The 16192-nt window shown below is 36.0% G+C and overlaps 1 protein-coding gene across 1 annotated transcript in view; it reads left to right on the top strand.

The window, feature by feature from the left end:
• The window catches only part of LRRC7 (leucine rich repeat containing 7), a 577944-nt gene that overhangs the window by 366691 nt on the left and 195061 nt on the right, over positions 1-16192 (top strand). The window contains exon 8 of the mRNA XM_061121637.1: positions 5220-5283. Coding sequence (XP_060977620.1) covers positions 5220-5283 — 64 coding nt within the window. The remainder of the gene's footprint in view (positions 1-5219; positions 5284-16192) is intronic.

Below are 16192 nucleotides of genomic sequence, written 5' to 3'. Positions count from 1 at the left end.
GGACATCCAAGGAACCAGTTTAGCTTTCTGTTGCTCTTCTTAGGAGGAAATTGAATGGATATGATGGAGAGTACATAAATATTGTAACTGTAACATTGGCTTAGGATTTAGCAACAATCGAAGAATTTTTTAAAATTTTTATTGGAATACAGTTGATTTACAATGTTGTGTTAGTTGTGTTTACAATGTGATTTACAATGTTGTGTTAGTTGTGTTTACAATGTGATTTACAATGTTGTGTTATCAGGTATTCAGCATACTGAATCAGTTATACATAAGCATATATCCATTCTTCTTTTTAAGATTCTTTTCCTATATAGGCCATTAGGGGAGAATTTTTATAGAAAATATTTTATCATAGAAATTATGTTATTGGATACTAGATTTTAGATTTTTTCTGGTGTGTAAAGATAGTGAATGTACATTTCTTCAAAATAAATGAGATATGCCAGTGTTGCATTTTTAAAGAATATCAATTCCTGGGCCTTCTTATCCTCAGTACATGTGTCATAAGAAATGATTTATCTCAAAATGTATAATATAAGGTTCATTTAAAGAAAAATTGTGAACAAGAGAAGGACCCAATAGTGTGGTAGAATTGGCATGTCCAAAGTATAAAATGCAAATGTCCATTTAACATAGGAGATCGATAAGGTAAAATGGAAAGATAGTATATTCTTTCCCTAAGTTTCAATGAGAGAGAAACATCAGACAGTAGGAACTGAGGGGAGTTTTCCTATCCTTGTGACATGAATAGCCACTAATTAGAGAGTGTCTGAGAACATTTGAAAGACAAGTTAAAAGCAGGAATGAATAAACCCATGCCAAAAATTTGCAGAATCTTGCAAGAGTCAGCAAACCCAAGTTACTGCACTGGGAATTTATGGAGGAACAAAAATCCTGCCAACTTAATGTGGCTTCAGAAGTAATTGTACACTCAACTAGATAAAACCTCTGAATCTGATAAAAAGCAAATCACAGATTATACAATTTTATCAAAGTGACAGATGTACCAAGATATTGCATTATTTCCTGTAATTGCTCTAACTGGAATCTTTTATCAGATTTGCAATTGGATAAATGCTATAAAGTAATAGCATTCTAGTAAGGATTTAATTTTCATAAGTGCAACCAAATGACACTGTTAAGAACAAATGCCCCTAGATTCCAGTAACATGTACCCTAAGAATAAGAATTTCAAATAGTATATAAATATAGTTATCTAGTGGCAATTATCTAATGATAAATATTTCCAGTCCTTAATTTATCTGTTATATCAAGTTTTGAAGACTTAGATATTTCTTAGGGACCAGGCTTATGTCATAAACACATGGAGCTATCTAGACTGATATAGACCAGGGGTTGGAAAATTATGGCTTATGTTCCAAATTTGGTGACCCCCTTTTTATAAATAAAACTTTATTGGGAAACAATCATCTTCATTTGTTAACATGTCACATATGGCATTGCACTACAATGGCAGAATTGAGTAATTGAGACAGAGACAATATGGCCCACAGAACATAAAACACTTCTTATCTAGCCTTAAATAGAAAAATGTTTGTTGACCCCTGGCATAGACTACAGTCAGCTTTAGAGCATATATTTTTCTTAAAAACATTCATATTTAACCAATGGTCAAGCCAAATCATTCAGGCCAGATTTAGATGACTAGCCACTGCTGGAAAAAGAGGTCCTATGTCAGCCCTGACACTAACTTTCCATGTGACCTTAAACAAGTCACGAAGTCTCCTCTAAAGAGGAGACGGGAACGTTCCTTTCTCCTGAGGTTGCAGTGCATAAGACCAAATGGCAAAAATCAACATGGTCTTGATGTGAAAGTCAGACCAGGGGAACATGTCTAAAATAGTTATAAATGCAAGGAGAGCCTGAAGTGAATATTGGGGCCTGAGAGGCAGAGCCTGATTGGTCAGAGTTTCAAGCAGACAAATGAGGATGACTTGATCAAATTTAAATCCTGTACTCATGACAGGAATACACATAGGCTTGTGTTTTCATGCACTAAGTATATGTCTATGATTTCATGGACTAGGATGGAGAAGAATACAGTTTCATCATCTGCAAAAAATCATTTAAAATATTCTCCTAGTCTAAGAAAGCTCCAGGAGTGGTGATGGACAGGGAGGCCTGGTGTGCTGCGATTCATGGGGTCGCAAAGAGTCAGACACCACTGAGCGACTGAACTGAACTGAACTGAGTCTAAGAAATGTCCTGTAGAAAAGAGAAATGTTTTTGATCATATATATGGGAAATAGTCAAAATGAATCTGTTAAATAATCATAATATGCATTTGTATATTTTATGAGAAATCCTGCTTATCAGCAGGATTGACATTTTTTAAGCAAGATTTGCCAAAATGTACTAGCCGTCTGAATTTTTTTTAAATCATGCAACACACAAGTCCTTAGGAAAACTTCAGAAACTCTGACCTCAATAATTTCTCAAAATATTTCCAACTCTGAAATTCTTCCCTAAGTTTTTCAATACCTAACTCTTAAAGAGCACCTACCATATGTCAGGCATTATTTATGGGCTTTAACTTATTAACTTATTTTAATCATCAGAATAACCATATAATGCAAGGATTCTTATTATCATTGCCATAATCATAGACGAGAAGCAAAGATATTCTTGTTGGTTTAAAGTCAAACAGCTAGTGAGAGGTAGAATTGGGATTTAGACCCAGATTGCCTGAATTGATTCTGTGTCCTAGACTGCTTTCCTTTTAAAGTTTTGTTGCTATATTTGAGATATCAAAAAAAAATGAAAAACTCACCTAAATATCTCACTTAGCATTTTTTATTATTTGGAATTTTTAAAACCTACTAGTTGAAATGTCAGGAGTAAACTTAACACAAGATATAGATATTCTAAGACAGATAAACTTCAGCCTTATCTGCCTTTAACATTATGCATAATTCTTAATAAGTAAGCTAATGTATATTCATTACAATATTCATTAAATCAGGCCTATTAGGATATCTCTTTGGCAACTGTTAATTAGTTGTAGATGCCTGGTAAAAACTGAATGATTTGTCTTTGTAAATATTTCTAGAATTCAAACATCTCCCTGGTAAAGAATCATTCACTCATGCACAAATGAATATCTTCACCAAACAAACACTGGCTGAGAAGCTGTTTGTATGACTGACAATTTACTGGGTCTCATGAAGCTTGAATCTAGCAGGGGGGAAATAATTAGGAAGTAAACAAAAAGTATTTTAATTTTCAGTATTGAATATTAAAATAAAAATGTTAAATACTTTCAATGGTAAGTGTTAAGAAAATGAAACAGGGCAATATACGAAGTGAAGATGGGAAGGGAGATTTAATTCGGGGATATGAGGAGGAAACATATGAGCTGAGTTGAAAAAGAGCCAGCTTTGCAAAGATTTGTGGGTAGAATGTTACAGGCAGCAGAAGTAGCAATGATAAAAGTAACAGTCATGGATATTTTACACATTTCTACCCCTTTTACATGTATAATATGAACATAGGTTGGTAAGCATCATTTAACACAATTGAGTACCATTTTCATTAGAACTTGCTCATTAGAACTTCAGATAACTAGGTGAACATTACAAATGATTCTGAATAATCAGCAGGTTACTTGGTTCAGACAAGTGATGACAAAATTGTCAGCATAACTGATGGAGAATGTGACCCAAACTGTAACCGAGTCCTGATGTTTTCTGCCTGACCTATGGTTGTGATCACTAGGCCAGTCATTTGTAAGGGGAATTCACACCTGTTAGATTCCTGTGTGAGACAGGGAAATAGGCCCCGGACCCACATGTGTTTACCATAAGGAAAAAGGTGTACAGTCGAATCAGTACACTAGACTCACATTTCTTCTCCATGAGACCTGATTACCCTGTTAGAAACTGCAATCCTGTTATAAGAATTATTATCTTCCTCCTCTGCTTAAGTGTTGTTCATAGCACTTACAACCTTCTAGAATATTGTTTTATTTTACTTAATCATTTTACTTATTGTCATTATCATCTGCACTAGAAGTAGAGTCCTTTCAAGGAGTAATTTTTCTTTCTTTTCATACAGTACTATTTCCCAGACCCCAGAAGACTCTCTAGCACATAATAATTTTTGAAAAACAGTTTCTGAGTAGAGAAAGAGTACACAGTTTTGTTTTTTTTTTTGCATTTCTGAGTGCCTGAAAGAGTCTGAATTATAGTAGTATTTCATTTGCTGCTCATAAAAGTCTTATAAGATAATGGCTACATGGATTTTTAAAGATGAAGGAACTAAATTTTTTTAAGATTTGAGTCAACAGTGCCTCCAGAGTTTCTGTATATAGTCAAGACTTGAAGATAGTATTCTGGTTAATGGGGAGATAAAAAATTTGGAAATCAGAAGAATGCTACTACCTTTTCCTATGTTGTCTGTTATACTTGAAAATGGCTTGATAAATACTGGTTATGTATGTAATGCACACGAGTACTTCTAATCTTTGAGACCAACTCTTGCCCAAGGTTTCCAGTTATTCAAAGCGTAACATCATCAAGCCAATGTGCTTAGGAGATAATGAGTACAAAATTTAGGAGTAGGGGATTTTAATACAAGCTGCTATGTATAAAATAAGCTACCAGGGTATATAGTACATCTCAAGGAATATAACCAATATTTTATAATATCTCTAAATGAAATATAACCTTTAAAAATTATGAATAACAACCTTGTCCATTGGAAACTTACATGATATTATAAATCGACTATACTCATAAAAAAGAAAAAAGTTTGTCTATAACAAAAATTCATTTAAGAAAGTTAAAAATTGACAAGATTGATGATGAAATTGTGGCCATACTGTGGAATTTTAAAATGCTTCACCAAGAGCTAAGTTTATCCATTGGTTCCCAAACCTGTGTGGATTATTAAAAATATGGATGTTAGAACCTCAACTGGTACCTTGTATTGGTACAGATATTTAACAAGCTTCCCAGACTTTCATTAAACAGTCAGGCCTGTACTCCATCCACAGACTGGCTTTTGGAAACATGGTAAGCTACTAAAGGTTTTCAGGCAACAGTTTGAACATGTTTCTGTATATTTGAAATTTACTTCTCCCATATCTGTGCATAATATACCCAGATAAATCTGACAAGAAGGTGGCTGGAATATCTTTTGGAGCAATGTGTCATATACTGCCTCACAATATTATTTTTCTCCATCTGTTATAGGTCAATGCACAAACTGGCCCAGTTGGAAAGACTTGATCTAGGCAATAATGAATTCAGTGAGCTGGTAAGTGAATACATTTTCTAAGCTTGACCAATATACACCAGGAGATTATTTCTGTTGCTCTTTATAACCCCAGGTATTAAATCAAGTGCACATTTACATTTGCTAAATATAAAAACAAAGTAAAATCTGAAATTAAAGTGATTGTTTAGCTATATAGTAAACTACAGGTAATTGAATATTATTAGGATTAGCACTGAAACAAGTATACTATCAAGGGTGAAACAGACCACCAGCCCAGGCTGGAAGCATGAGACCAGTGCTCAGGGCTGGTGCACTGGGAAGACCCAGAGGGATGGGATGGGGAGGGAGGCAGGAGGGGGGATCAGGAAGGGGAACACATGTAAATCCATGGCTGATTCATGTCAATGTATGGCCAAAACCACTACAATATTGTAAAGTAATTAGCCTCCAACTAATAAAAATAAATGGAAAAAAAAAGGATTAACTTTTTTTAAAAGGGTAGGATAAATAGATAGGCAGATGCAAGTTGTCAGTTTTGAGCACCAGCTATGTAGCAGGCACCATGTTCAGCGTGTTACATATGTTGCCTCATTTAATCCTGATTTGCCATGTTACCATATTAACTTTAGAGAAGCAAGCTGAAAGTGGTCACTGATTTACATATCTTTTATGTGGTTGAACAGGGCTTCCCTCATAGCTCAGTAGGTAAAGAATCTGCCTGCAATGCAGGAGACCCCAGTTCAATTCCTGGGTCAGGAAGATCCACTGGAGAAGGGATAGGCTACCCACTCCAGTATTCTTGGGTTTGCCTTCTGGCTCAGCTGGTGAAGAATCTGCCTGCAATGTGGGAGACCTGGGTTCCATCCTTGGATTGGAAAAATACTCTGGAGAAGGGAAAGGCTACCCAAGCCAGTTTCTGGCTTGGATTCCAGACATCCTGGAATGTGAAGTTAAGTGGGCCTTAGGAAGCATCACTATGAACAAAGCTAGTGGAGGTTATGGAAGTCTATCTGAACTATTTCAAATCCTAAAAGATGATTCTATGAAAGTGCTGCACTCAATATGCCAGCAAATTTGGAAAACTCAGCAGTGGCCACAGGACTGGAAAAGTATGTTTTCATTCCAATCCCAAAGAAAGGTAATGCCAAAGACTGTTCAAACTACTGCACAACTGCACTCATCTCACATGCTAGCAGAGTAATGTTCAAAATTCTCCAAGCTAGGCTTCAACAATATGTGAACTGTGAACTTCCGTATGTTTAAGCTGGTTTTAGAAAAGGCAGAGGAACCAGTGATCAAATTGCCAACATCCACTGGATCATCGAAAAAAGCAAGAGAGTTCCAGAAAAACATCTATTTCTGCTTTATTGACTATGCCAAAGCCTTTGACTATGTGGATCAAAGCAAACTGGAAAATTCTGAAAGAGATGAGAATACCAGACCACCTGACCTGCCTCCTGAGAAATCTGTATGCAGGTCAAGAAGCAACAGTTAGAACTAGACATGGAACAACAGGTTCCAAATAGGGAAAGGAGGACGACAAGGCTGTATATTGTCACCCTGCTTGTTTAACTTATATGCAGAGTACATCATGAGAAATGCTGGGCTGGAGGAAGCACAAGCTGGAATCAAGATTGCCAGGAGAAATATCAATAACCTCAGATATGAAGATGACACCACCTTTATGACAGAAAGTGAAAAAGAACTAAAGAGCCTCTTGATGAAAGTGAAAGAGGAGAGTGGAAAAAGTTGGCTTAAAACTCAACATTGAGAAAACTAAGATCATGACATCTGATCCCTTCACTTCATGGCAAATAGATAAGGAAACAATGGAAAGAGTGACAGATTTTATTTGGGGGGGCTCCAAAATCACTGCAGATGGTGAGTGCAGCCATGAAATTAAAAGATGCTTTCTCCTTGAAAGGAAAGTTATGACCAACCTAGACAGCATGTTAAAAATAGAGACAATACTTTACCAACAAATGTCCGTCTAGTCAAGGTTATGGTTTTTCCAGTAGTCATGTATGGATGTGAGAGTTGGACTATAAAGAAAACTGAGCACAAAGAACTGATGCTTTTGAACTGTGGTGGTGGAGAAGACTCTTGAGAGTCCCTTGGACTGCAAGGAGATCCAACCAGTCCATCCTAAAGGAGATCAGTCCTGAGTGTTCGTTGGAAGGACATATGTCGAAGCTGAAATTCCAATGCTTTGGCCACCTGATGTGAAGAGCTGACTCATTGGAAAAGACCCTGATGCTGGGAAATATTGAAGGCGAGAGAAGGGGATGACAGAGAACGAGATGTTTGGATGGCATCACCGACTCAATGGACATGAATCTGGGTAAACTCTGGGAGTTGGTGATGGACAGAAAGGCCTGGTGTGCTGCGGTCCATGGGGGTGCAAAGAGTCAGACATGACTGAGCAACTGAACTAAACTGGACTGAACTTTGACCATAACTAATTTGGTCATTATCCCAGCCTTTATCCAGTTTATTGAGGCTAAAACCTGACTTTTATTCCTCTGTGATTAGAAGTTTAATCTAATTTTAGGAGTTACATGGTCCCTTTAAAAGGTTGTGTTCATCATTCTTGCAGAGAAATGCTCTGTCATCTCTTGCCTTTCTCTGCATGTCTCCTTAAGATGGATTTTGAGTGAGTGCAAAGGAAGGTACATGTCTTTCTAACTTGAGGGAAAGAGACGCCCTGGACTCAGACTGGTTTTCAGACATGTTGGCCTCTGAGGCTGATGTCTGCAGCTGATCCTACCTTCTATGTCCAGTCTGCAGTTCTGAACCTGCAGTCACTTTTTCGGGCTCAGGCGGTACCCCCCGGTACCATTGGCCATCTCCCTCTTGCTGAAGTGCGATCACCCAGCTATCATTGCACATGTGTGCATGAGTCCCTGCCCTGTCTTCCCTCCAGCACCATGCTTGGCAATCTGTCCCTGAATTCTGTTGTGAAGGAAATCTCACCAGTCACAATGCTACTAGTGGCCCTAAAGCAAGTCTACAGGCTCCGAGAATCCACATGACATGCAAGCTGAAAAAGGTCCAATAAAAAATAAATTTCAGAGCTTCCCTCTGCCTGCTACACTGCGTTGCCAAGCTTGCTCTGCTTTGGATGCACCTAACTTTGTAATAGGGCAGCTGGCAAGGTGGCCTGTACACAATATGTCAAGAGGACCTGGTACCTAGTATAACCCACCTCTGGTATTTTTAAGGGAAATGTTTATTAACTTAAGTAGAGAGAGTGGTAATGGTAGTGCATAATGGTAGCAAAACTAGTTTATACTAGTTTTTAAATTAGTTTTTAAGAAGGTAGGATCTGCCCATGACATATAACTTGGCCTAGTAGTTGAAAGAACATGTACAATGGATTCAGATGACTGAGGTTTAACTTTCATCACTGGTTAGCTGGGTACCTTTAGGTCTGTAACTTGCTGTCTATCCTCAGCTTCCTTTTCAATAAAATAAGGGTATCAAACCTATCTCATAGACTTTTTGAGTGAATTTCGTGTGAGAGAATCTATAATAAACAATGTGTGTTTCAAATGAATTTCAATTCTGTCCTGTATAACATTTTGCAAGCCTTTTGTATGGATACTTTGTGAATCAATGTTTTACTATAAATATTTGCATCAACAAAGATGAATAAGACATGTTTATTTTTTGAAATTAAGCTTGCTAAAAGTAAAATTTAAATACATGTATTTTACCTTCTGCTTTATGCTGTCTAAGAAATAATCTGAGCAAAAATATCTTTTACTTTTGAACTCCCAATGTTTCCACTTGTCACAAAGTAGGTCTCTTAAACATTTTCTTTTGCATTTTTACTGGGGTACTTTATTTGATAATACTCAGTTACTTGGTAGGCTAGGGGGATGGGAGTATAATTCTAGAACTTCATATCTCTAATATTATTTACTTTTAGTCAAATATTTGACTTTCATTAATCATACATGTGAGAATAGCTGTTGTTTCTCTGACAGTAACAATTTTTAATGTGAAAGTAAGAGAAGTTGCTCTGATAAGAGACCTCTAGAAGCAATATCATATGGAGGAAAGGGAATTGAATTCCAATCTGTTGCTAAATACTGACACATAGAAGATTATTAGATGATTCATTTTGTGACACAGTAAAGATGTGGAGGGATAGCGGTAAGGAAAAAAAGAAAGAATGGGAAAGACTAATGAAGAGAAAAAAAGTCTGCTTGTTAGAGAAGCAATGTACATATCCTGCATAAGGTTTGAACTGGAAGTGCCTACTTATGGATGCTTTTGTAGTAATAAAAAATTCTACACAAAAGAAATTATGCTTCTAATAGCAGTAAACTCTAGAAGATTCTGGACACAGTTCTGTAACATAATAGATTCCTAAAGCTTTTTTTCCCCAAAGATATCTTTTACAGCTTTTTAATCAATATAAAAATTAAAATAAATATTCATTTAAAAAATTTATAAAATTAAAAGTATAAAGATGATAGTAAAAATAATCTGTGATTTCATCCACTTGTGTAATCATTATTAATAATTTTGGTATATTCTTTTTCCCCCTCCCATTCTCTTTTTTATGAGATCAAATGAATATTACTTGGGGCCTGATCAGAAATGGTTAGGTTGATGTGTGCAGTTGGATAGTTCAGTGCAGTTCAGTTCAGTTCAGTCACTCAGTCAGGTCCAACTCTTTGCAACCCCATGAACCACAGCACGCCAGGCCTCCCTGTCCATCACCAACTCCTGGAGTCCACCCAAACCCATGTCCATTGAGTCGGTGATGCCATCCAACCATCTCATCCTCTGTTGTCCCCTTCTCCTCCTGCCCTCAATTTTTCCCAGCATCAGGGTCTTTTCCAATGAGTCAGCTCTTCACTTCAGGTGGCCAAAGTATTGGAGTTTCAGCTTCAGCATTAGTCCTTCCAATGAACACTCAGGACTGATCTCCTTTAGGATGGACTGGTTGGATCTCCTTGCTGTCCAAGGGACTGTCAAGAGTCTTCTCCAGTGCCACAGTTCAAAAGCATCAATTCTTCTGTGCTCAGCTTTCTTTATAGTCCAACTCTCACATCCATACATGACCACTGGAAAAACCATAGCCTTGACTAGACAGACCTTTGTTGGCAAAGCAATGTCTCTGCTTTTTAACATGCTGTCTAGGTTGGTCAAAACTTTCCTTCTAAGGAGTAACTGTCTTTGAATTTCATGGCTGCAATCACCATCTGCAGTGATTTTGGAGCCCAGAAAGATAAAGTCAGCCAGTTTCCACTGTTTCCCCATCTATTTGCCATGAAGTGATGGGACCGGGTGCCATGATCTTAGTTTTCTGAATGTTGAGCTTTAAGCCAACTTTTTCATTCTCCTCTTTCACTTTCATCAAGAGGCTCTTTAGTTCTTCTTCACTTTTCAATCCTTAAACCCCTTTGTATACCCTAGGTAGTACAGTCTTCACATTGTCACAATAATGAATAACATCTTAATGTCAAGCAATGGTCAAGGATGCTAAAACAGATTCAGTGATTATCATGGGGCCCAGAAGCTGTATGGTAATATATTTCAGGAGTATAGAGATTTATCCCATAAACTAAGAACTGTTACTGGTTCTGAACTGGTGGAGGAAATAATGAAGCCCTCAAAATAAATCACCATCAGCAAGAATACTGGCAGTTGGAACAGACTGAATAGCAAAGCCTGCAGGAGACAGGATAGCTCCAGTAACAGTGTGAGGACATGGCTAGCCATCCCCCAAATCTAGCTCCAACTTCCTGCTCCTTCTCTTCCTTTCTTCACTGGCCTCTGCCTTACAAAGGAGACACTGAGACACACAGGGAAATGTCACTTAGAGCCCTCAACAACTCTGCTATGAGAACCTTCTCCAAAAGAGTCAGTCATAAGAAGCAAAATAGGAAGCTTTTTGCCAACTAGAAAGAGAAATTTGCTCAGCTCAGAGGAGGCTAACAGCAGACTGGAAAAGGGTCTGTGTGTAGCTTAGAGGTCAGGAATTAAAAGGTGGCACAGGCAGCAGCCTGGGTGACAAACCACAGGCTACAAAGTGACAAAGGATAGTGGGAGGTGAACATAGAAATCACAGTGGTTATTGGAGCAGCATCTCCTGTTATGTGAAAGTTTCTCTTCTTTTTGCCCACCATTCCGCGCCCCCACCCACCACCACAAAGGGACTCCTACAAGGAATACTTGGGAAAGAGGATCTTGATATGGGAGGTCAGATCCAAACAGGAGGGAGGGCAGAGAAATGAGCTATGAAATTTTACTGTAACTATGACATACATATTGTTTATGTGTTATATAGAGAGATATTTCTATTAACTATATTGAAATGATAGTGTATATTCTATTTCTGTATTCAGGCATGATTATCAAATTGAAATAATTAGATTCTTTATAGACATGATGTCATAAGCTTTCTCTGCAGCTGAATTAGGAAGACTGTCAAATAATAGCCATGAAACAAATAGTGAACTAAAATTTAAGAGAAAATTATAAAATTAAAGAAGCTTGAAATTTTATTATATCAAATTTGATAGGTTTAAAATAATATATGTAACATATGTTTAAGTTAGAAAGCAGAATAAAATATATCCTTGTGAACCTATCACTATATTCTTATGAACTGGAAAATCACCAGTTCTGTACAGTCCTGAATTTTATTTCACATTCCATACATTTGCATATATTTTTAACATTATATTGTTTCACTTTGCTTGTTCTCTAGCTTTCTAAAAATATGGCTGCTCTACAACTTTATTTACCCTTTGTTTTTTCATGTACATTTTTATTAGCATTTTTTAGCTTTTTATTTTGTATTGGAGCATAGTTGATTAACAATGTTGTGTTAGCTTCTCTCTGGTGCCTCAGCAGTAAAGAATCTGCCCACCATGCAGGAGACCACCTGCAATGCAGGAGACATGGGTTCAGTTCCCCCGGGTGGGGAAGATCCCCTGGAGAAGGAAATGGCAACCCACTCCAGTATTCTTGCCTGGGAAATCCCACGGACAGAGAAGTCTGGCGGGCTACAGTCCATGGGGTTGCAAGAATCTGGACGTGACTTAGTGAGTAAACCACCACCATACAGCAAAGTGATTCAGTTATTCATATACATGTATCTAGTTCAAATTCTTTTCCCATTTAAGTTGTTACATAATACAGAGTTCCCTGTGCTATTCAGTAGGTCCTTGTTAGTAATCCATTTTATTGCTGTGATGAATATTTTTATAAATACACATGTACGAGAGTTTATGTAAGACATATGTTTACAAGTGAAATTTCTTGGTCCTAGAATGTGCACACACTCAATTCAAAAAATAGTTTTAGTTTTTCTGTTTCAAAACAGCTTTACTTATTCACCAGCAATGTGTAAGAGTTCCCAAGCTTTGTATCGTCTATACATGGTTGTCAGATTGTGTTACTTTTGCTTCTTATTATGATATTAATTTGCATGTCTCTGATTTCTAATGTGATTAAAATTTTTCCCTAAGTTAGCGGTAGTTTGTGTTTCCTCTTCTGTGAAATGCCTGTTTATATATTTTGGGGCCATATTCTGTTATTTGTCTTTTCCTTGTAGATATCCAGGGATCTTTTATATACTCTAGATATTAATCCTTTGTTGGTTATATGTACTACGGATATCTCCCTTGAGTCTCTGCAGGGTCATTTTATTTTCTTCATAATATCTTTTGATGACCAGAAGTTTCTAACTGAAATGCCTGGTGCACTGGGAAGACCCAGAGGAATTGGGTGGAGAGGGAGGTGGGAGGGGGGAATCGGGATGGGGAATACTTGTAAATCCATGGCTGATTCATGTCAATGTATGACAAAACCCACTGCAATGTTGTGAAGTAATTAGCCTCCAACTAATAAAAAAAAATAATAAATTTTTAAAAAATGTATAGTTTTTATGTTTAGAATGTCCTATGTCTTACTTAAGAAGTTCTTGGTTCCTAGAAATCAAATAGATCTTTTTATATGTTTTCTTCTTTAAAAAATGAGGATTTCATTATTCATAGTCAAATTTATTTCCACCCGGGCTTAATGTTTTATATTGCATACATTTTTTTCTTAACAGATATTGAATTTCTCAAGCGACATTTACTTAGTTATTCTTTTCACCTGACTATGAAGACCTATTAATAAAATATGATTTCTATACCTTAATAAGTTACTTTCTTCATTGATCCATTTTACTATCTTGGTGCTAAAACCGGTGTCTTAGTTAGCACAAATGATAAATTTTTGATATCTGATAAGACGAGTTTCTCCAACTTAGGCACCTGGACATTTTAGATACTTGAATTTTAGAAAAAGTTTTTCAGGTTTCTCAAAAGGGAAAAAACATTGTTAGAATTTAATTAGAAATGGATTCTATAAATCCATTTTGATTGGACTAAAAATAGAAAATTGATATTTTATGATACTGAATTTTTATGCATCAACATGACATATCTACACATGTCTATTTTTGTATCATTCAGTATAATTTTGTAATTTTTTAAAAAAGTTTTTATGTATTTCTAGTTAGTTTACTCCTTTTTGCCTTATGTTTTTGTTGTAGTTATAAATGCACTTTAAAAAAATATAGTCTCCAACTATTTTGTTGCAGCCTGTAGTAATCCATTTGACTCTTGCATTTTTACTTATATCTAGGTACTTGCCAAACTCTCTTAATAATATGAATAATTTGTCTGTAGATTCTTTAGGGATTTCTAAAGTGATTTCTAATTTGTCTGTAGATTTCTTTAGTGATGGTTCAGTCCCTAATCTGAATAGTTGAATAAAAGAAAGTGTCATTTATTCTTGATTTTAATTGAAATACATTTAATGTTTATTATTAAAAATGCTCTTTAATATTAGTTTTAGATACTTTTTATTAGATTCAAACCTATCTTCCTATTTCTAAGAGAATTTATTATGAGGCTTTGCCAAACTCTATAAAATGCTCTTTTTGAATTTATTCAAATAATATTGTTTCTCCTTTAAACTGTTAATGCCATAAAGTACTTAGAATTTCTAGAGAAAACCACCTTTGCATCTCTGAAATATATCTGACATGATCATGACCTTCTGTATAAACTATATTCAGTTCAATCTTTAAAACTTTTTTACATCTATGCTCATGCATGAGGTTGGTATACATTATTCTTGAGTACTTTATCTGTGGGTTTATTTTTTTCACCCATTTTGGAAGATTAACAGTCTTTATCTTCTCAAATGTTGCCTTTTATCTTTACCTTCTGTCTCTTTTGCTAAAATCTGGATTAAATATGTATATGAGTGATTTTGAAGTGAGTGATTTTGAATAACCATTTTATTAATTATTTTGTAAGCTTTTTTCTGGAAAAGTAATCAGATAAAAGGTAATTCTAAAATATGTATTTCATGTCCTTAAAGAAAGTCTTTCTGCCTCTGTATCTAAAATTAGCCAGTATTCATTCTCCAGAGTTTAAGGCATGATGAAGAAATCATTTTAAGAGTATGTTCAACTCTTTGAGCAGTTTAATGTACCAGTTAGTGACAGAGATAGTTCTAAACTACAGGTGATTCAAATTCTGGGTACAAGAACAAAACATGCATTTTAAAAAACAAAACACCTAAATAACAGCAACAAAAATATTTATAGTGTAAAAGAATTTTTTTTAATTAAGAAAACAATTCTTTAAAGAGCAAAGATGGATTGCTTTTAAAGATTCAGAGGATTCATCAGGAAATAGCATTGTTTGCATTGTTTTAAGTATCTAATATTTGAAACAGTATGTCAAGTAATCTTTATAGATTTCATAAATTCAACTGTCCACAGACTGTATTAGGGCTTCCCAGGTGGTTCAGATGGTAAAGAATATGACTAATGTAGGAGACCCACGTTCAGTCCCTGGATCGGGAAGATCCCCTAGAAAAGGGAATGGCAGCCCACTTCAGTATTCTTGCCTGGAGAATTTGCTCCTCCATAGACAGAGGAGCCTGGCAGGCTACAATCCATGGAATCGCAAAAAGTCAGACATGACTTAGTGACTAACCAACAACAGTGGGCTGTCGTAGAGTATTTATATTATATAACACTTCTTTATGGAAAAGCAAAAATAGTCTGCACTTTACAAGTCACTATTTTAAATACTTAGTAAGACTACAGATCACAATAAACAAGAATTTCTAGCTCAATATTCAAACTGAATTTGTTTCTGTTGACTTTTTTCACTTTATTTCATGGAATCAAACAAAACTTTCAAATGTATAAATCAAGTGAAGAATGGAAACACTCTGAGCAAAATAATATAGAAGAAATGCCAATAGTTTTATAGACCATTTGGCTTTATAAATAATATGAACGTGTTTTCATAGACATTTGAGGCAATTGAATGGTGTTTTAACTTGTAATATAAATTGATTAGAATTTAATTAAGCTTTACCTTAATGGCCAATGAGTTCACCTCCATAGTTTGGCCAAGGTGTGCTCATTTTTAATTACCTAGGATGCGTGTATACATGAGGCAAGCATTATCTTTACATATTCAGCAATTTCCTTTATAGATAATTACAGCATAGGTTTTCCACGTGCCATGTCATGCTAACTCACTTCAGTTGTGTCCAGCTCTTCAGGACCCTATGGACTGTAGCCCACTAGGCTTCTCTGTCCATGGGATTCTCCAGGCAAGGAGAGCAGAGTTGCCATGCCCTCCCCCAGGGGATCTTCCCAACTCAGGGATCAAACGTGCGTCTCTCACGTCTCCAGCTGTGGCAGGCAGGTTCTTCACTAGTGCCTTGGGCAGTCCCAGTTTTGCCACACCTACTAATATAATTTTGCTAATTATTCTTCAAGTAAAACTTATAAGAAAGAAAAAAGTAATAAAAATATAATTTGTCATCATATAACCAGTTATCCCATTTTCAGGGAAAAATATTTAAAACATCCTAATTATTAACTCTTCCATTTCCTGTATTTGTA

The sequence above is a fragment of the Dama dama genome, chromosome 20 (assembly GCF_033118175.1).
Source record: "Dama dama isolate Ldn47 chromosome 20, ASM3311817v1, whole genome shotgun sequence".
NCBI lineage: Eukaryota > Metazoa > Chordata > Mammalia > Artiodactyla > Cervidae > Dama > Dama dama.
The sequence above is the reverse complement of the archived record's forward strand: the minus strand, read 5'-3'. Positions and strand labels throughout refer to the sequence as shown.